The sequence below is a fragment of the Drosophila guanche genome, unplaced genomic scaffold (genome assembly GCF_900245975.1).
Source record: "Drosophila guanche unplaced genomic scaffold, DGUA_6, whole genome shotgun sequence".
Taxonomy (NCBI): domain Eukaryota; kingdom Metazoa; phylum Arthropoda; class Insecta; order Diptera; family Drosophilidae; genus Drosophila; species Drosophila guanche.
In genome coordinates this window covers 3,942,043-3,963,275 of record NW_022995754.1, presented here as the reverse complement: position 1 = coordinate 3,963,275, position 21,233 = coordinate 3,942,043, and the positions used below count along the sequence as shown (strand labels likewise).

The following is a 21,233-nucleotide window of genomic DNA, read 5'->3' as shown; positions in this document are numbered from 1 at the left end:
ACTCAAATCAATTTCGGACTCAAAACAATTTCCAAATCGATTTGGACTGTCAGAAAACTGTCTAAAAACGCCAAACATAAAAATTATATAAAATTTGCACAATTTTTAACGATATTATGACAACGAATTTCTCAACAGACTTTGCTCCTTCTTTTCTGTGCGTATAAATGAATAAAATTGTTTGTCATTAAATAAGATTGAGACTTGGTCCCAAACCCCAAAACCCCAGCAGAGACTTCACGCAACTTTTAGGCAAATGAAAGATGCCATAAAATTGCTAATAGATCTACACGAATATCTCCTCAAAAAAAAAAAAGCGAACCTAAAACCCAAACAACGAACCCCAACGGATCCAACGAGCTAGCTAGCTGGCTGTGTGCCCAATTTGTGTTATTTTTTATTGCTTATCAATTCGGGATTTCATTCATTGGAAATCAGGTTTATTATCAAAAAAACAAAAAAATAAAGGTTTTCATAGATATTTTTGACAGACCCCAGAGACATCTCTCTCTCTCTCTCTCTCTCTCTCTCTCTCTCTCTCACTCTCGCTCTGTCGCGTAACGGCTGTTGGGTTGTTGTTGAGAAAGTCTTTCCATTCGAGTTAGAGTTGCGTGTCCAAAGATTGAGGGATAGGATCTACCAAGAAGCTGTCAAAGATCGGCAGCACAGATGCCATAACCCAAAAGAGCTGCTGAAAGATAGATAGAATCAGTACACCAAAAGCTGCACATAGATTGTCGAAATATGTCTCTAGTAACAGGGATCCATGGCTGCAATAGTTATGGTCTTTCCCAACCAAAAAATGTGCACAAAAATCTTAGGAATTCTCCTTAGATCTCAATCGTTACTCTTCTCATTAGCATCTAGCAGCGGAGGATCTGCTGTTTATAGAAGGGTTTAATCTCATTCCAATTAAAAATGCCACACACATGGGTCGACAGTTTTGTCCCATAAATAAACAACTTCTCCGCCGACCGATGATCGATCTTTTTGAGATCTTTCATTTCATATCATTTCCCTGCCAATTGTTATTTTCCAGGCCTTTTGTTATCTTTCCCTCTTTTGTTTGTGTCTCGGCTTGGCCTGGCGTATTGATTTCAATATTTACCAATTTGGCAATTTTTGTTCATGGAATTAATTTGATTTTTGTTTTTGGTTGAGGGCAGCCCTCTCGGATGGATGATGGTGTCCGTGGCAGCGAAAAGGCGAATGCTCTCGCAGAGTGCCCTGGAAAGTTTAGAGAGCGTTCAGTGATCTTTGACAGGCAGGCAGGCAGACAGGCAGGCAGACGAAATGGATGACAGACAGATGGGACTGACAGTCAGAAGGCAATGAACGGAGGACGGTATGATCATCATCATGCTTGCTGGCCTGTTGGCTGGTGAAAGATGATTCGCTGAAATTTCGCAGCGCCCTCTCTCTGCTGTCTTTGGAGATTACGAAATCGTTTTCGTTCGTTGGATTACATAAGCCATAAGACACATAAAAAACACAACGAAACGATGGGCAGGGGAGGAGCTCTTCAAATGAGCTTGCTTTCACATGAGCGTTAGATTCTTGGGATTCTTTGTGAGATGTGCGAAATTCCATAGAAAACAATTCCATTGCCCCTAGGGGCAAAGACGCGTATTCCCATGGGCTTCGCATTCCCCCAGTTCTTGTTTATTTTTGTCAAATGAAATTCAATCTTTGAACGAACATCTCCGTTAGTTGATGTTTATTTGTCTGTATTTATTTGTATTTTGACAAATTATACGTAATCATTGTCAGGATAGTTCCATAAATTATCATTAAATGCTTTTGCTAATGAACTTTTGATCACCTTTCAAACTCTAAAACCCTTAAGCCTCAAACTATCGACTAGCAATGATAGATTTCTTTTGGTTTTGTGACAGAAAACTTTCGCAAGTATTTTCCATCACTTTTTCTCCACTTTTTCCCTCCTTCTCTCTGACTTTTTCTTCGTCCATCATCGATCAATCATCGTATCTCGCACACAGCTCTTTGCTAAGGGTTTTATGCTGTGATTTTCCCATGGCTAAAGCCAAATTTGATCTAAATCTAATGGCAATAGGAGAAAATATGGTACTTCGGGTGGTACTGCGGGTGCCTCGAAGTCCAGCTTTCGATTATTTTTTCTGACTTTTCTTCGTCGAATTTAAAGTTTTTGACTTGCTATTTAGATATAGATAAAGTGTATACCTTTCCGAGCTGTTATATGATGAAATATCTGGCCAAAATCTATAATAGCTACAATCCACAGTCGTTATCCCACACTTTAGGCCGCTTCCAGCTAGCTTTTTTTTTGCTTTTTCCACTGTAATTTCTTGTCATCGATCAATCTTTTGGATATCAACTATTGTGCAATCGAAAAAACAACAGCAACAACTGCAGATCATAACAGATCCCACAAATGCTTTAATGTCTCCACGCATATATTTACCGCCCCTCTAACATGCAACATGCAGCAACAGCTACAAGCAGCAGCAGCAGCAACAACAGCAGGGGAAAACTTGCCACCAAATGCAGCATTAATTGCGCTTACATACACAACAACAATTGTAGCTGCCACAGCAGCAGCAACATCAGCAGCAACAGCAACAACAACAGTAATCTGCAACTGCCACAGAAACGAGGCAACAACACCACGCCCATGCCGCCCCTAGCTAATGCCAACAAAGCGCCTTTAATTGTGCTGAAAGCTGCAGCAGACGCAGCATCAACAGGAGGAGGCACCACAGCTGTTGCCGCCGCCGCCTCTGCCTCGAGTTCACCCATAAAACGTCGCAAGAATCCGCCCGCCATTTCCCCTTTGAGCTTTGGCTTGGAGGCAGCGACGGCGACAGCGACAGGGGGCGGCAGCTGCTGCTCTTCATCCACATCCACATCGCCCCAAACCTCGCCAGCGGTGCGTCAAACTAAAGCCAGTCGACTGCGTGCCGCAGCGCTCGGTGAGTGTCCTCCCAAGTCTCTCTCACTCTCTCTCTAAGCCACACAGCTGATATTACGTAGAGTTCCATAATTGGTTCAAGGGTTTTTTATGCTTTACTCTCTTCAAAAATGTAACTAACATTCCTTCCGCGCTATCCTTTCTTTATGTTGTGTGTAAAATTGAATGTCAACCAAAGCTCCTTTTCATCATTTAACCAATTGTTTACCCCACACACACACACACACACACACACACACAAATTTGTGCCTGCAGACAAGAAAAAGGAAGAGGAGCAACAACAGCAACAACGTCAGCGCTATAGTTCGCCCTGTTCCCCAAGGAACCCTGGGGCAGCAGCAACAGGTGGTCGCTCGCCAAGTCGTCGGCTCAGCAGCTCTGAGATTTCACCCAAATCTGCCATCGTGAGTGGCTTCAATTCAGAGCCAGCAACAGGAGCAGTACAGCAGTTCAAGCCGCGTTCCTCCTCCCAACCGGCTGATACACCGCCCACACAGCGCAGACATAATCTGGTGGCCGTTGGCAGTGGCCTCTCCATGAAGCAGAACCTCAGCGAACTTCACTTTACGGCCTCGTCCGATTGCACCCTGAAGATGATGCGGCCACGCAGCAGCACATTGAGCACAGAGCAAACGGACAACCAAAATGGGGCACGCGATAATCTCAATTTGGCCAATTTGCAGCTGAGTCCCGTGCAAAAGCACAAGCGAACGGTAAGTACTCAGCAGAGATCCATGTGGCATGTCACAAAAACTAATCTTTACCTCTTTCTTTGATAGCCGGAGAGTTCCCCTCGTCGTCTGGGAGATCGCGATAAGTCGGCGAAACGTAAATCAAATTTGAATCGTTCATTGACAGAGGAAGCCACCAAGGATGGCGGTAAGTGCCACCACAAAGACGGATGAGGCAGCAACAGTGACAGAGCGGATGAGGCAGCAACAGACAGAGCGGATGAGGCAGCAACAGCAATCCGGGTTGAGCCATCAGCAGCCACAATCACAGCATCCAAATTTGGTTTTTGTTTTGCCTTCAAGCTTGAATGCATCGAATGAAATTGCCAAAAAGGTTCCCCAAGCGACAGATAGACTTCTTCTCTGCCATCAGTCAATCATCGAGCGTCATGTGGCATCAACCACGCAGCGGTTACACCTTGCAACAATTTCATTTCCATCATTTTGTGCTCCGTGAGGAGAGCTTGCACAACGCGTCCATTTCCATACGAAAAACCTGTGTAAAATATGTTAAAATCCGCCACCAAATGCTGTGCCTGCCCCAACACCGTCCACCTATGCTGCTGTTGCCCCAACTCCGCCCACTGTTATGCATGTGTCCGCCCAAGTGTCCTGTGAAATTTGAAATCCCCCCGAAAATCCCTTAGAAATCCACAACTAAAACCCTTATCTTCTCTTGCAGATGAGGCAGATGCCACGAATCGCCGACGACGACGTCGGGAGCTGGGCATGGCACGTCCTTTGGTGCCTGGCGATGATGAGGCGCTGCGGGATCTGCTCTCTCAGTCGCCGTTGAAGAGCTCTTGCAGCGAGTCCACTGGCGCCTCGAAATCGGAGCCCGTGCGTTCTGTGGTATGCACTTACCCAGGACTGCGTCATCCCGAGGTGGCTGTGCGCACGATGACAGCGGTGCTGCCAACGCCACGACCGCTGCATGCCACACAGCCGGCGGCAAAGAGTCTGTCGCAAAAGTTCAATGAGCGAACCCGTGCGGATCTGGCGGAGATTAAGAAGATTGTGGATCAAACGGAGGAGAAGCAACAGCAGCAGCAGCAGCAGAAGCAGCAGCCAGAGGAGCTGTCCAGTCAGAAAATGTCTGCTGCAGCGCTGCGACGCAAGAGCACAGATGAGGCAGGAGCCACAGGAGCTGCACAGAGCTCTCCCCCAGCCCCCAATCAAATTGTTTCCATACTAAAGAAAAAGGAACAGGCCTTTGGGGACTGCAATTCGAGTGCTTCGAGCAATGCCTCACCGGTGACGTTCTCCTCGAGTGTCATGGATCCACCGCTGGCCGGAACTGCTCGCAGCAAGCGTCAGGGGATACTGAAGAAGCGCTCGAGCCTGGATGAATCGCGTTACTACTCCCGCTCCCATTCACCGGATGAACGGAGCATTCTGATCAAGTCAGCGCGCAGGAACTCCCTCGAGGAAGCAGGCACGGGACTGAGTCCCGCCCAGAGTCATGGCATACTGAAGCAGAGCAGCTACGACAGCAGCAAGAGCGATGGCTGCCCCTCGGCGACAGAGAGTCAGCCACACAGCATACTGAAGAAGAAGGACTCGCTGTCGACGCCCTCGGATGGCGGATGCCACAAGCATGTGTCCATCTCGCAGGCCGTGACACTGGCAGCCGCTGAACTGGCGGCACATCACGATGGCAGCTACGGGCTGGAGGATGTGGCCGTGGATGCCGATGGGCATGAGATTCGACCCATTCTGAAGCAGGAGAGCACCTCCAGCGAGGAGGCTGTGCGCCCCCCGAAGCCCATACTGAAGAAGAAATCGTTCGGGGATTCGGATGAGCACGAGACGATTCGACCGATTCTCAAGTCCTCCCGCAAGAGTAGCCGCGAGGAGTTCGACTTGAGCGGATTGGACCATGAGGGCGGCAACGATTCACCCATTCATCCCATACTCAAAACGGATTCACCCTCCAAGCGTCGCTCGCTGGGCTCCAACCACGACCAGGATTCGCCGAGTCTCCTCAAGCGCCGCACCCGCTCACTGGAGCGTCAGGATGCGCCACCAGTCATCGATTTGGCTGCTGCACTCGATGCCATCTCCACATCGCAGGCGGCAGCTGCACCCAACAGCAGCACCCCCGTGGATTTTGTCACCACGCCGTCGAGCATATCCGTGGCGGAGAGGATTAAGCGCATGGAGATGCTCGCAACGCCGACCTCACGCCTGGCGGGTGGCATCAATAGCAGCTGGGAGTCGCCGCTACAACATACACCAGAGGCAGCAGAGGGAAGTCCTGCGCCGCGACTGCTGAAACCAAGTGTCCTGCGAAGGGATCTCCAACGAGAGCGATACAAAACGCAGCCAGTTACCAGCGAGGAAAAGAGTTTGTAAGTTTTGTACTCGTATTTGTTTGTGTGTGTGTAAATCTCTCTCTGTTTGTGTCTGTAATCCCAACATTGCGTATACGCATAGTGTGGCTGTCAGACTGTCACCATACGACATTTGCGGCTTCACGCTTCGATGGTCCAAAGAATTCCAGCAGCAGCAGCATGGAATCATTGCTATTTTTGGTGCGAAATTGCTGGCACTCGGCCTAAGCCTATAAATATTTATCCCTCACTCTCACGCTCTTGCTTTTCCCCCCATGGAAAATTCATACATGAAAATGTTGTAGAGTTGTTGCCCCCCGATTCAGGGTCATTTTCATAGCAGATGCAGATACATGGGAGTATCTGTTAGTCATTGCTCTCGTATAATTATTAAACATTTATTCTGTTCTGCTTAATTGTGTGTTTTTGTGGACACACATCGTTGACCCCCACTCTTGGATGATTTTGCCATATTTCCAGGGAAAAACTAATTCTGTGAACCCATTGAACCCACAACAGCACCTGACCTCAATTCGAATTTGCCATCATATATTCATTTGACGTAAATTCACTTTTCTTTGGCTTTGCTGTTATGTTTTCTTTTTTTTTTGTATTGCCTCTTACCCATTTTTATGTCACTTAAGCAGCTTATTGCTTGCCTAATTACCTGTGTAGGCACCCCGTCCTGCACCCCACTCTCTCTCTCTCCCTCTCTCTCTGTGCGCAACAATTGAGGCCAACAAGAACACGCAAGTGTGCCCGCAAAATAAAAAAATAAAGCAAAATAAAGGTTAGTAATGGTTTGGTGATTAGAGAAGGTCGATTGGCTTACGAGGCAGAGGGGTCTCTACTCTAACATAGAGACACTTTTTTGACAGAAATACAAATAGAGAATGAAAAGAAACACAGGAGGATTTTTGGCAGACAGAATAAAGGAGAATGTTTGGGGTTCTACTTATCTATCAATGATCCGAACAGGTTATTCTATGGAAGCTTATATTATTCCAATAAAGCTTAAGATCACAGCTGAATTAGCCATCAATCGTTTAAGCTTTGTTTCCTCTCGCACAACCTTTTGGTGAATCTTTTTAGTACCTCTTCCTGCCTTACATTCTCCTCTCTCCATTGGTCCGATTCTGTCAATTCTCACCTTCCGACGTGCTGTTAATTTCTGCGAATTTTTCCAAAGGTTTGGCCAATGTCAAGCGTCGTAAACCTAGTTTTCAGTCACTAAAAGCATTTCAGAATCAGTATAAAAATACTAGAATAGATACCCCCTCCACTCTACAAAGTTCTCTCTTTAACTGTGTTTTTATGTCAGCATTTTATGTGCGCTGCTCCGAGAGTGAGTGTTCCATAGAGTTCTTCTGGTTATTTTTTTCGGGGCTTTTGTTTCGCCTGGCATGGCACTCCCTTTCCTAAAAAACAAAACACACAAAAACACCGGCAAGAACAGAACAATAAGTTCTGTTGGTGGTGCCCAGCCCGTACCGCTGCTATCCCTTCCATACACTGCCTTTGTTTTTCACACTCTCTGCCGCCTGTCACATTTGCATGCAGCGAACGGTATTGTCAATATCTTTTCGCACACACATTCGCACCGACATTCGACAGTCGCGGCTTTGTGGCGTGTAATTTATGCTGCCCATATAGCCATATAGTCATAGAGCCCCATAGTAGAACACCACCACACAGGGAGAACAAACGTTGCTGGCATTTCAGTTGGTTGCAGCGCTCGAAAGCGTTCAAAAGATACTACTGGGGTTCTGTTCTGGTCTGTTCCGTTCTGTTGGGGGTGTCTGCGTCATAACCATCTGTATATTCACTCGAGAGCAGAGGAGTACGAGCACTCTTCCGGCTGGCAATCATCAACCAATCATCTAGATTGAAGTGGGATTCTACACCAGCAAAAGGGTTTGTCCTTGGTTCTTGTGCTCCATGTTGTTGCTGCAGCGGCGTCAGAGTAAAAAAATGTTTGAGGCGTACATCAGAAAACGGTAAATGGAAAAGCCCTCAACCAATAAACACAAAAAAATCGAAAAAGCCTGTCAAAAATCAAACGAAAAACCCTGTCAATACCTGCCGGCATTCAAACATTTTTTTGTGGTGTGCCAGAGAGAACAAACGTTTGTAGTCCGATTAAATCGATATTGTATTAGTAGTGGCCTATGGCATGTCCAATTCAAAGTTATGTATCTGTATCTTTCGTAATCTTTTGATAAGATAACAAACTGTTGGGACACAATCGACAAAAAACTTAGTCAGCGCGAAAGACTTTAACCCTGAACCCTATCACCAAGGAGAATCTATATTTTATGGCGGGTAAAAATGAGCTAACGAATACCTAAAGAAATGATTAAGCAGAAGGCAGACTGCAAGTAGGTTCCAGGTTCATCTCTTCTAAAGCCAAGTAAGGATTAAAGTATCTGAAAACCCATTGATAGATTAATTCGACATGTTGATGAACACCCCTCAAGTGTCTTACACAAAGAAATGACTAATATTTCCCATAGTTTCCATAAGAATTCAAGGGGCATAGCACCCAAATGTACTCTTTTATACCATTTAAGTATTGGGGATCAACAGAAGTACCTTTTAATAGGTAATTACAAGGCCTAATGAGCCGCCCCGTTGTATGTTATAGAGCTGAAAAGTGCCATATTTGCCCTCTTTATTGGAACCTTACAATACACCTAAATAGGATAGTGAGAAGTGTTTTTGATCGGCTAATTTTGCAGGGTTCTAAGAGTCACAGTCCCCAAAAGTAGCACCCTTTGACTTCATCTATCTATATATATATATTACAGGCTCTATAAAGCTGCCAAAAGTCGTACCATATTTTTCCATAAATAACTTTTTCCATGTCGCACTTTTTCAACGTCAGTCGGTGGCCCATTCAAAAAGCAAAAGTTCCTAAAAATACCAATAAAACAAAAAAAATGAGCAACAAATGTTCTCCTCTCTGCTCTTTCTCTATTTCGCTTGAGCAACGTGCTGCTGCAAAAGAAAAATCAGAGAAAATCCACTAAAGAAAGGAAGGAAAATACCAGACCAAAATAAATACAAAGCGCAGCAGCAATAAAAAGAAAACGAATGAGGAAAAACAAAAGCTGAAAATAATTTAAATTTTCTGGCAGCGACGTCGACAGCGGCACTCTGCACCACTGTGCAGCAGCACCACCCAACCAATCGTCGCACCACTCAACCGCTGGCCGGTTCGGATCGGATCCGCCGGTCCGCGCCGCTCCACTCTGCTCTTCCGCTGCTGCGATCGGCAGCGGCGTCGGCGGCGTCTCTCATTTGTTTTTACAATTTTTTCGCTCAGTCGCTCGCGATCGCTTTTTCAATTTTCACGTACGCCACCGTCGAACGCAGCGCTAAAAGCGCAATTTTTATATTTTTCTAATGGAAAGCTAACGCTAAAAAAATCGATCTAAAGAGAGAAGAAATTTTAAAGGAAATTAAGAGTGAAAATAGTGAGGAAATAATAAAATAAATAGTGTTTCAATCAGTAGACATAAAAGAGGATAAATTGTGACTAGGAAAGAGATTAAAATCCTTAAACAAAGAGAAAAAATCGTGCTCCAATCGAATGTCAAAAGAGAGTACAAATATTTATCAAAGTTCTCAACAAAAGAGAGCATAAATAGTAATTAAAGTTATCCAGAAAAGAGCATCCACATTGTGATCAAATTTATTGTCAAGAGAGAGTATAAATAGTAATCAAAGTTCTCATCAAAAAGAGAACGAATAGTGGAATAAATAAGTGGAAAAGAAATCGAAACTACTCATAACTGATAAAACACAAATCGCTGCACGGTTCGGTTAGCTACGGTCCGGTTCGGTCTTCTTATCAGGTGGAAGGTACGCGCAGACAGAAAGAACAAGGTAGAAATAAATATATGTACGAGTATGCTCGTATATTTGTATATCTGTTGAAAGAAAAACCACGTTCTCATACCATCAAAATGTCTTTGGCAGTTGCCGGCTGACGGTCAGAATTCATTCGAGCGACTTTCCCGCGTCATTTACCACCGCGTGTTTGTAAACTGACAAAAGAAAGGTTGGGAAAATACATTTAAATATCAATATCAACATATTGTAGAAATGTTAAGAATTGTGGATACGAGTGGCATTAAAATAGAGAAAAAATATATGGAAATGAGAGGTTTTTCGAGCATCTCTTTCGTAATGTGCTAAAAATAAATTCCATGGAAAATGTGCAAGGCAGAAAGCAAATTCCATTTCCAAGTGCCAAAATATGAAAACGCCAGCTGGAAAGTTTGCAAAATATTTGTTTTAAATCACAAAATGGCAGCGACAATGCCATCATTAAGAGAATAATTTGTGAAAAATATTACATATATATTTTTGCGGCTAAAAGAATACAAGTACTTTTTTAGCTCACGTTTAGCTGCTCATTTTCGTGATTAGATCATTCGGACAATCATCATTTGTTTTTTTGTTGGTAGAATATCTGCACTGTTGGCCCTAATCATGCGCCCATAAATATTATTTTAAAACTATAATTAAGCATTCATTCTGCTTCTCTCTTTTGTTGGCTCTTTCTCTGTGTTGTTTTCTCTTTCGTTCTCTCTTTTGTTCAGTCATTTTGGTTGGTTTCTCTCTCTTTCTTCTGAAAATCCAATTAGCTTAGTTTTTCTATTTATTTTACTTGTTTATTTATAGTTTTTCCTCTCTCTTGTTCACCGCTGCCTTTCTTCATTCGCATTGCCTGGAAAATGCAAACAAATATTGGGAAAATACACAGAAAATGAGGAAAAACTTAAACAAGTTGTTAGGTGAAACGACTAAATATAGAAGGGAATGCGGCAGGGAAAAGTGCAGAATACAAAACAAAAGAAACTTTTGTTGTGCAATTTTGGATATCTTTAGCTGTTTTTTATTTTTAGTGTCTCTTTACACCTGATCATCAATTCAATTACCTTTCACTGTTGGCTTAAACAGTTTTGGCTAATTCTTGGGGCCATCGCTGAGCGCATAAACTTTTACCTTCACTTTTGCCTGATGAGAAGTAATGCCTTGGAGGGGTTCAGGTTTCACCAACCCAGCCATCGCATAGCCATAATTAACTTGACCAAAATTGCCTATAATTATGGCCAAAATGATGTTCGCGAGAGCATTGTTCGCCGTCAGAGAGAGATTCACACAATGTTAATGCCATTTGTTAGTTGTTATGTAAATGTTTGAGTGGAGTACATCAACAATTTAATCTTTTGCAGCTTTAAAGCAAACTCCACGCCCTTTGACATCTCGTCGTCGGGTGCTTCGTCGGCGTTCAAGCCCACCAAACCGCTGGACATTCGCCTGAGTCACACCCAACAGCAGCAGCAACAGCCACTAATTTCGCCGATAACTGGACAACCACTGAGCCACGTGCCAGCCCCACTGCTGCTCTCCTCATCGACACACTCGGGGGCAGGCAGCTCCTTCCGTTTGGCACGCAGCTCCACGCAACCCCTACAATCTCCACGTGTCGTGCACTTGGCCGCACAGGGTGGGCATTCGAGTGCATCCCCCCCAACCTCATCGTCCACGCTGCTGCTGGCACGCCAGCATTCAATCAACGACAGCGTCAATCTCAGCGAACAGTTGACCCTCTCTGTGGGCACGGACAGTGAGCACATCTTCGAGATGTCCGGACTGGATGAGGACTCGGCCATACAGTCGCTGAGCGACGATGTATCCGCCTCTGCATCTGCATCTGCATCTGCCACCGCCGCCGCAACCACAACGCCAGCCAGTGGTTTGGCCCGCAGCAATAGTGTTCGGGCCAGGGCCAATATGTTCCAGCAATTGCAGCAGGAACAGTCATCGCGCAGTCGTCGGTCCGAGGCAGCAGCATCATCATCATCAGTAGCAGCAGCAGGAGAGCAGTCAACGCCACGTGCAACGGGTGAGTACTTCATAGAGACATTAGAGGGACAAAGGCAGCATGATGATGGGGGCATATCATCATCAAGTGGGTTGGCAAAAATTAGCATGAAGCAATAAAACAAATGAGGCGACCGTTAGGTGGAACAGCGGGCCACACTATGCGAACTTTGTTGTGGCCCACGAGGCACAGGCAACGAACCATGGCAAGAAGGCCAAGACCACAGAGACCAGAGAAGCCAGCATGGGATTACGATATCGCAGAGCAGAGTTAAATCATTTGGATTGGACTGTGGGTTAATAGAGAACACTGTTCTTAGGGCGAAATGTTTGAGAAAAGGCTAAGAAGAGCTCAGGGTTGGGGTAGGATTATTAGTTCTTTTATAAAACTCTTCCATAAAGGAACTTTTTTTCATTCCAAAGAATCCGCGGAACTTAGTTTCTTCACTAGAATTAAAACCCCTCTTTCCATGTATCCATAACTCTCACGATAGTTCCTTCTACAACTGACATAATGAAGTTCTAGAATCTAGATGCCATAACACACAGAACGACCAGTAGGTATATCCCATCTTGAGTTAATGACCAGCTTTATTGGTCTGTGACACCTTTAAATTGTGAGTTTGTTTTGCCTGGTGTGTGTTGCCATTTGTTGTACCGTTTTGTTGGCAAGCCTCTCATGGTTTGTTGGCCAAGTTAATAAGCTGTAAAATGTGTGTCACTTGCCTTGCCACACACACACAATCACTCGCTTGTCGCGGCGGCTAATTGGAGCTCCGCGTGGTTGTTGTGCAACACATTTGTTGTGCCCAGGCAGGGGCTGGGATTGCACTCGAGATTAGCAGTATACCATCATCGAAGGGGATAGCAGACCTTAAGTCTGGCTAGAGTAGTCTTTGAGTGTTATGTCAATCAGTACACAGCAGTACGTCGCGTAGGCTTCAAATTAAACTCTAAAAAAATATTGAAAAATAATTAATAAAAAATGGAAATAATTGTCAAGATAAAAATTACAATAGCAGCAGATCCGATGACTATCCAAGAAAGAGATATATTTATACATATTCCAATAATTTCAGGAGCCACACGACGGCAATCATCGCCTGGAAATACCACGAATCTTGTGGAAATGTCGTCCCTAAATGATGATCCAATGACGCCAAATAACACGCAAGATACAGAATTTGGTAAGTTTTCCGTTGGCATTACGTTGTGAAAGAGCAGATGGAACTGGAAACATAATTCTGTCTGCTCTTTTCATATGCGCAACTGCTTTACCAATCATTTTTGTTTGCATCGAAATTTTATCGTTTTGATTGCACGAAAATTGCTCATGTTTTTTGGAATGAAAAATCATCTATTTACACATACCCGTACATATATATTTATTGTTCTTGTTGTTGTTGTTGCTTAATGTTGTCTTGTTTTTATACATATAATTTTATTGGCGCCGACCGCAAGACTAATTTTTAATGATTAACTTGAACAAATTTGAGCTCGCCGCAAAGAGAAAATTGCGCAATTGCGAACACAAAAGGAAAAGGAAAACTGCAAGAAAACCCCGTAAAGAGAATCGCAAAAAACCAATTTTCCATGGTTTTCCATGCATGTGCATCCATCATACGTACATTTGCCATTACCTTTTTATTTCCATTTTCATTATTTTCTGCCCGTTTCTTGCGAGTTTTTGGCTTAATTTTTAACAAATGAATTAACTACTTGTTTATATTGTTGCTGTTGCTGTCTGCTGTGTTTTTCTTTTATTATTGTTGTTATTGCCGCATGAGAAAACTGTTAACCCGTGTTTTAATTTACTTTGTTTATGTAATTTATGATTGGCGGTTTTCTTTGCCACATTTCCACATATTTTCCCGATGCGTTTTTTTCCGTCTGGGGTTTCTGTCCGGGGTCTTTAGTGAACTTAATTAAGCGTTCATAATTTGTTTGGCATTTGCTTACAACATTGTTTGGACTCCTTAAAGTTTTGAATTTTTTTTTAATTCAAGGGGAAGTCTTCCTACCCTACCTACTCCTTTGTGTGTTACACTGACACACTTGTGGAATGTTTTGTGGCGCTTCACTTTGTAGCCTCCTCTTTTATTACCATCCAGCTATCGGTTAGGAGAGTTTTACGACTGCTGATTGGGACTGCCTCTCCCTGTCGTCTCGTGTCGTTAAATTTAATGTATGATAAGGTGGAAATGACGCCGAACTTGATGCACGACAGTGGTGTACAGTATCAACCTATAATTAGCATAAAACAAGGCAATTTATTGAGTGTTTTGTATAATATTTGTAGCAATATTTCTTTGGATTTTGGCATTCCATTTAATCTTCTGATTTGTGCAGAATGTTCTGGGCAGCTTTGTATAAATTGAGCCCAGCTTAGGAGCTCTGTTTTGCAATTCAAAGGAGTTTGCTATGGTACTTGTTTGAATATTCAAACTTTACTTTTCGGACTTTACGATTTATACAAATATTCCAGGCTTATTCCTTAGTAAAACAAAAAGTGGTTGATGTTTCTTTTGTTGATTCCAGTTCACATGCATAATTTATTGGGTTTTCCATATAAATTGAGAGCTCTGACGCATTTCCCCCTTTGGTTACTGCAATTATTGAGAGCTACGTTTCTGTGGCACTTCTCCAGCCTCCAATCTGCTTCTTTGGTTGCTGCTTTCGTTCTAAGCGAATGTTCCACATGTTTAACTTCACTCCACAGCTTGTTGTATCAATCATGCTGAATAAATTCCACAAAGAAAGTTCATTTCAATTGAAGAACAAATATCGAAAGTTGTCAAATGAAAATGAAAACTATAAAAGAGATACATGTACATTATGTGCGAGTATTTATAGGTACTCTATGGTCACCTCTATGGCCGGCTGGCTAGACACTGGACAAAAGAGTAAAGTAAATTATAGAAATTGCTATATAAATGCCACAGAAAGACGAAACTTTCTATGGTTGGGGGGGGGGGGGGGGGAAAAAAATTTTTGTTTTTTTGGGGGGGGGGANTTGGTTGGGGTCTTTAGTTTAGTGGTTGATAAAGATACTCAGCAGCGGCAGCAACAAATGCGAGTGTGTGTATGTATGATATCCGCATAAAAAAGAGAGGAAAAATACATGTTATCGGCAGCAGCAGCAACATTTTGTGTGGGCGCCTCGGCATGTTTTGGATAAAAACTCAATGCGCACATCGGCTTTGACTTTTGTAAGTCGCCACAAGTTGAGGCGCAACCACAACGAGCGTGCAGCACATATCAGCAACAACAACAACTGCAATCAGCAATAAATATTTATGAATTCAAAAAGAGCAAATGAGATGCGTAAGATGCATTCTACAGTAGATAACGTCTAATCCCTCAACCAAAATCCCATCTTCGATCGCAGAACCCTCTTCATTGTCGCTAGCCGAACGCTTGGCCTTCTTCAGCAACCTGTGCGATGGCAGTGCAGGCAGTGCCAGTGGCGGCGGCCGGTACCGCAGTCGCACCAGCAGCTACTCCCGGAGTCCGCCCATCGATCGCACGACGCCGCGCAGCAGCACCACAGCGAACAGCAGTTGCAGTGTGACGCCCACGCCCATGGAATGCTCACCCATACCGTACGAACAGCAGCCGTCTAGTCTAACGCTGGAGATCATCAGGGAGCCAGAGCAGCCGGAACAGGAGGAGCAACAGCAAACTACCTTCCACGAGCTGAGTCGCTCGGCCACGGAGCCATGCAACAGCAGCACCAACGCCGACACCACACAGACGTTCATCAAGGGTGTACGCTTGCGTACGGTGGGCAAACTCATCCTCCCAGACACATTCCGTGGTGGAGATCGCAACAACAACAATAAGAGTGGCAACATCAGTCTCAACCGGAACAGCTGTCCAGCGGAACAGCTGCATATTGTGGAGGCAGTGAAGTACCGAGTAAACACCCGCGCCATTGGCAAGATCAAGTCACCGTTTATCGAGCAGCAGCAGCATCACTCCACACACACGGTGTCGAGTACAGTGAAGCCTGTGAAGTTCGACTACAAGCAGACAAATGGCTCAACGAGCGGCGACAGTGGCTCCGATTCCGGCAAAGAGAACTGCGCCTCCAATCAGCAACAACAGCAGCAGCCGCCGCCTCAGGTGGAGGCATTGACACTCCAAAAGATCGTGGATATGCGCAGGAAAATCACGCGACTGGTGCAGGGGCAATCCCAGGAGAAACAACAATTGACAGCCCAGCCCGTCAATCGCCGCCACACAACAGAAATCACCAGCTCCTCGATGGGTGCTGTACGTTCTCCCAGCGTGGATGGACGTTATGCCAAGTACTTTGGCGTTCAGGAAGCATTCAAATCCACAACGACCGTGATAAAGACACAATCGATGCCACCACTGATTGTCACCAAGGTGGAGGCCACCAACGAGCATGTGCGCCAGCCGGGCACCCCAGCGCTCACGCAGAAGCGTCGCGAGATGCTGAAACGCACGCGTCCCATATCCCTGGACGCCTACACGAATGGCTCCATTAGTCCCACAGCGATGCCCAGTCCCAAGAGAGCGCATTCGCCCAGCAATCGGGCAAAGGCAACCATTTCCAGCTTCGAGGATATTGAGGTGACGCCCCAAGAGCTAAATGCCGCCGGCAAGGACTTTAAGCGTCTTTGCGTCGAGATATTGGACTGAAAAATTGTTACATTTTGGCCAAGTATTCAAAATTCTCCCAATTTTTCCACACCCAATCGATAGATCCCACTCTCTGCCTGTGCGTGTGTGGATTGTGGCGCCTCAGTGTGATAGATGCGCTAGATCCTCTTCACCTCCCCCGAAAAACCCAACAACTATTTGCTCTGTAAAAAAGAAATTCCCCTTCCGTTTTTAATCTAAGAAACACAGCCCTAAAAAACGAAACGAAACTTCAGCAAATATCAAACGAAAACGAAATATATTTATTATTCAATACAAAATGTTAACGTTAGGAAAATGTATTTAATCCCAGCACCCCAGAGACAGTTTTACTTTGCAGCCAGCCCCCACAAATGTCAGCATGGGTGGGAAGTTCGGTTCATCTACCAGTTGAAAGTTAACGATGAAAACTGCAAGCAATTACTTTTTATTTACATTTAAAAGCGAATTGTACCTTAAACGGCATTATATTATTATTATTATATTATTATATGGTTATGTATTACATTTATTATTATTATTATTATTGTAATATTTAATTGATGGAAGTTGTTAAACCAAGAAAATAAATCCAAGAATTGTGCTAAAGAATAATGAGAGAGATTAAACTAAATATAGACTCAGAGTAAGTACCAGGAATGCGCATGAATATCAGTTTATAATTCATTTGCCTGCCTTTATTGTAACGGAATGATTTTGCTTCGATTATCCTTGGGCACACATCCGTTTCCAATACTTTCTCAAACTCAAACCGAAACTAATCTTAAGCTCTTTTCGCTTCACAGGCAAACAGCCCAACGAACCATTAAAGGGCATTCTCAAGAGCAGACCTTTGGCTGGTCCCATGGGTCGTGGCCTCATGCCCGTGGATCTCAATGCGGAGCTAAAGAATCGCCTGAAACGCTCCACGCATGCCACCGTCTCGAACCTCCGCAAGTCGGCGACCACTGCAGATGCCACACGTGGCGATGAGGTGGACAATCCGCAGCGGAACCTGGCGCAGATACTGCGGAATGTATCCAAGGAGAATGCCAACACACCGAAGCACGATGATGCCGTGAATCTGGTGAGGAATCTCGCCACGCTGGGCCAGCCTCGGGCGGCAGCAGCTAGCGAGGATGCGGCGGCCGGTAATTGTGCCTCTGCATCGGAGGGCGAAAGTTCTGGGGGTCGCGAAATCGAGGCAATTATCAAGAACAGTGCTGTGGCACGTCGTCGTCGCCAGCAGCAGCAGCAGCAACAGCAGCAACAGCAGCAGCCACAGCCGCCAGATGGGTGAGTCCATGTCCATCATCAACAACCGCTACAATTCCCCCGTGCGCTGTGTGTTTGTGCATTAACCAATTACTAAAAAACACTAAAAAGAAAACCACTACCCCCTAGAGATTTGTAAGTGGGAGATTCGAACCCATTTTTGTGGATCATGGATTTATATATGAATATTTGTATACACACAACGTTTAGACAGCGTCTCTCATGCATCAAATGTGTGTGCTTCTCAAGACTGGTTCCAATATGAAACTAAAAATATTTACAATTACAATTAATAATGCAAATTAAAGTGGATAAAAGTTTTACATTTTAAAAATAGTTAGAGACAGCCACACGTTCATTTTGTAAATGTTCTGGCATTTACACACACCCAACTCACACACTTTTGTGTTTGTTTTGTGCGCAAAGTTTTGGCTTTTGATTAAACAGAATTTTCACGCATGCACTCGAAAAAAAAAATACGTAAACAGTTTCTTAGTCAAAGTGAAGCCCATAGCCAGAAGCTATTATTGGCCACTTAGGCAGCTGCCGCACCAGCAACAACAGCAACAACTAAAGCCACAACAACAACTACTACGAGTGCTAGTACCACCCCAACAACTACAACAACAACCAGAACAACAGCTACAGCAGAACAGGTTGCTGTTGCGACCGAAACCTTTTTACAACCACAACTTTGTTCAACAAAAACACTTTGTATAAAATCTTAATTATCGACTAGAAATTAAGTTCAAATCTGCATTGCTTACAGCCCGTTTTTTGAGCAAAACACTAATACACTTGATATACTACAAATAAAAAGGATAAACTATATATATTTTATTGAAAATTTGTTCAAAAACCGAATATTATATATATGCCACACCATATATTTTTACGAGATGCCAAAAAAAGAGCACAGAAAAAGAAACCACAAAACAACCAACAAAAATACAAATAAAACGAATAATTAATAAAGTTCAGAGGAATCTACCTATTTAAATGTAGTTTTGCTTGGCCACTAACTGTCGTTTGTCACTAATTTAATAACAATTACTAAAAGCATGTTTCTATTGTGCATTTGAAAATTGAATTTGAATTCAAAATTCAACGAGCGCTTTCCATTGCTCAGTGGCGCCACTGTCATTGGGGTGTGTGGGTTTGAGAACTACAACAGGAACAGCATGGCATGAGCGCAAAGGGTAAATGTACTTGGTATGTAGCAAATGTGTTGTTACCATGTAGTTACCATGTAGAAACATCTTACATTTGTGCTGACGTTTTTAATTTTTTATTTAATATAAACACCATTGTAAAGGGGACATGAAAGAAGCCATTCTAAAAGGAAATTAATTCATCTCTCTGAATAAATTATATATATTGCGGTGCGGATCTTTGTCAGCTAGTAATGTAAAATAGAATATTAAAATTTAGGAATATTATTTTCAGCTGTATATTTTCGGTATATTTTGAAGAGTGAACGTATATTATTCTCGGTATATTCCTAGGGATATTTTTGTGCTCATGTTTGAAACGCAAAAATGAGTCACGGAGAGCGTTTGGTAGGAGAAAATTTCCCCGACCGTTAAGACACAGGAGAGTATTTCCCTGACCGTTTAGACACAGGAGAGAATTTCCCGAGGACCAAAAATTGCCCATGTTACAATGGGACGCGCGCGCAAGATATATTTTGAATTGAAAAGCTTAAATAAATTCAGAAAAAAAACAGCTGGCTCGGATTGAACGCGTGCGCGCGTGTTTTGTTTAACAATTTCGAATTCGCGTGTCTGTGTGTGTTTTGTTTACGCTTTAGTTCGCGCGCGTTTTTTGTGTTTTGTGCCGGTCGCAGAAATACTCGAAAGATTGTAAATTGCATTATGCATTATTGATAAATTGCAGTGCCTGAAGCTTCTGTTGCTTACAACAATTCGCACAATTGCCAATCCAATTGAAAGTGCAAGTGAAAATACAAATACAAAATACGATCGGTCGAGCGGGGAATCTTAAGAAGCAGCTTGTAATATTGCAGCCAAGCCATAAAAGGTTCGTTCAGATTATACATATTTATGACCATTGTCCACGTAAAGGTATAGGTAAAGGGAGAGTAGAGGGGAAGAAGTTCTCAAAGCAGTTTCATCTGCCTCTCCCTGTCTCGCTCTAACACACGTTCGGCTTACCTGCTGCATTGCTACGGAATTGCAAGAGAAACAACAAAAAGCAAGCAGAACGAGCCGAAAAAAACAACTGTAAATTGCTTCCATTGAAAGATTTTGCTGATTCTCTCTCCTCTCCCTTTTTGTTTCGTCTGTCGTTTCGACGTCGTAGTTTTCGGTACAACTTTAATACCCTTACAGAGTGATATGATTTTGCATGGATGTATGTAACGCATATCAGGCAGAATCCACGGCAAAAGACAATACTGTAATTATAATATGTACTCTGTATTTAGTGTCTTTGATTTGAGCATAAAACGCAGATAGGTATGGATAGGAGGCGCTATACCGACACCCGTATTAGGGTATTCAAAGATGCGACCTTGAATCTGGTGTTGTTTCTTCTCCTTTTTGTTGCTGTTGCTGTTCACTTGCACTTACAGTTTAGCTCCATAGCGTCCATCTCCCTCTGTCTGCCTGTCTGTTTCTAACAACTTTTATTTTCGTGTTTGACTCGCTTGTAGCGCAGAAATTCAAGCAAACTTTTGTTTGTTTAGCTGATTTTAATTATGAAGTATTTAAAAGTTTATTGTCTGTCCGAGTTCAAGGTCCCAGCATTCGAATCCACGGATTTAGGCCAGTATTTGCATAGACTTTCAAGCAAAAGCAAATCAATAAAATCTCAAAACCCTTCAGCAACTGCTTTGCAATTTCGTACAATAATTTGCTTATTATTAATGTTATCAATCGTTTGGTTCGGCTTGGGGAGCTTGCATAATAACCCTGGAACCAGTCTGGGGATATCTCTCGAAACGTGCCGCGCAAAAACCGAACAATCCATAAAAACTAATGAATAAACAAAAGCAAAGCAATGCCAATCCCAATCTCAACATTATGCGGAGAATGCCTTTCGTTTTCAATGAATTTGCATAATTTGTTGATCTCTTATTTGTTTATTTTTTTCTGCTCTGCCTTTTCGGGTAATTTCTCATGGCAGTGGCAAATAAAATTAGTTGGAAATTTGATTTGATTTTTTTGATTTGCTGCCAGATTTTTGATTAATGAGCTAATAAGCCAATTAAAAGCAAACGAGTTAAACAGCATGGAAAATGGTACTCCGCCTAGGCTTAGGCACGCCTCTGAACGCTCTTCATATTACAATTTCGATGGAAATTAGTGGCTTTATTATGGCTTTACCAAGTTGGAGCTCCAGTAATGGATGCATTTGATTTGAACTGTTTGCTTTGGTGGC

The 21,233-nt window shown here is 43.4% G+C and overlaps 1 protein-coding gene across 12 annotated transcripts in view; it reads left to right on the top strand.

Moving 5' to 3' along the window:
- The window catches only part of LOC117588911 (supervillin), a 123,798-nt gene that overhangs the window by 71,462 nt on the left and 31,103 nt on the right, over positions 1-21,233 (top strand). For 5 of the 12 annotated variants that reach the window (XM_034280470.1, XM_034280468.1, XM_034280469.1 and 2 more), the window contains 7 exons: positions 2,469-2,951; positions 3,206-3,663; positions 3,730-3,829; positions 4,364-6,032; positions 11,258-11,931; positions 12,989-13,096; positions 17,363-17,852. In XM_034280470.1, the coding sequence (XP_034136361.1) occupies positions 2,469-2,951; positions 3,206-3,663; positions 3,730-3,829; positions 4,364-6,032; positions 11,258-11,931; positions 12,989-13,096; positions 17,363-17,852 (3,982 nt within the window). Of the gene's footprint in view, positions 1-2,468; positions 2,952-3,205; positions 3,664-3,729; positions 3,830-4,363; positions 6,033-7,906; positions 8,012-11,257; positions 11,932-12,988; positions 13,097-15,297; positions 16,813-17,362; positions 17,853-18,319; positions 18,752-19,740; positions 19,872-21,233 lie in introns of those variants that run through there. The other 7 variants (XM_034280474.1, XM_034280482.1, XM_034280471.1 and 4 more) reach the window with 7 other exon arrangements.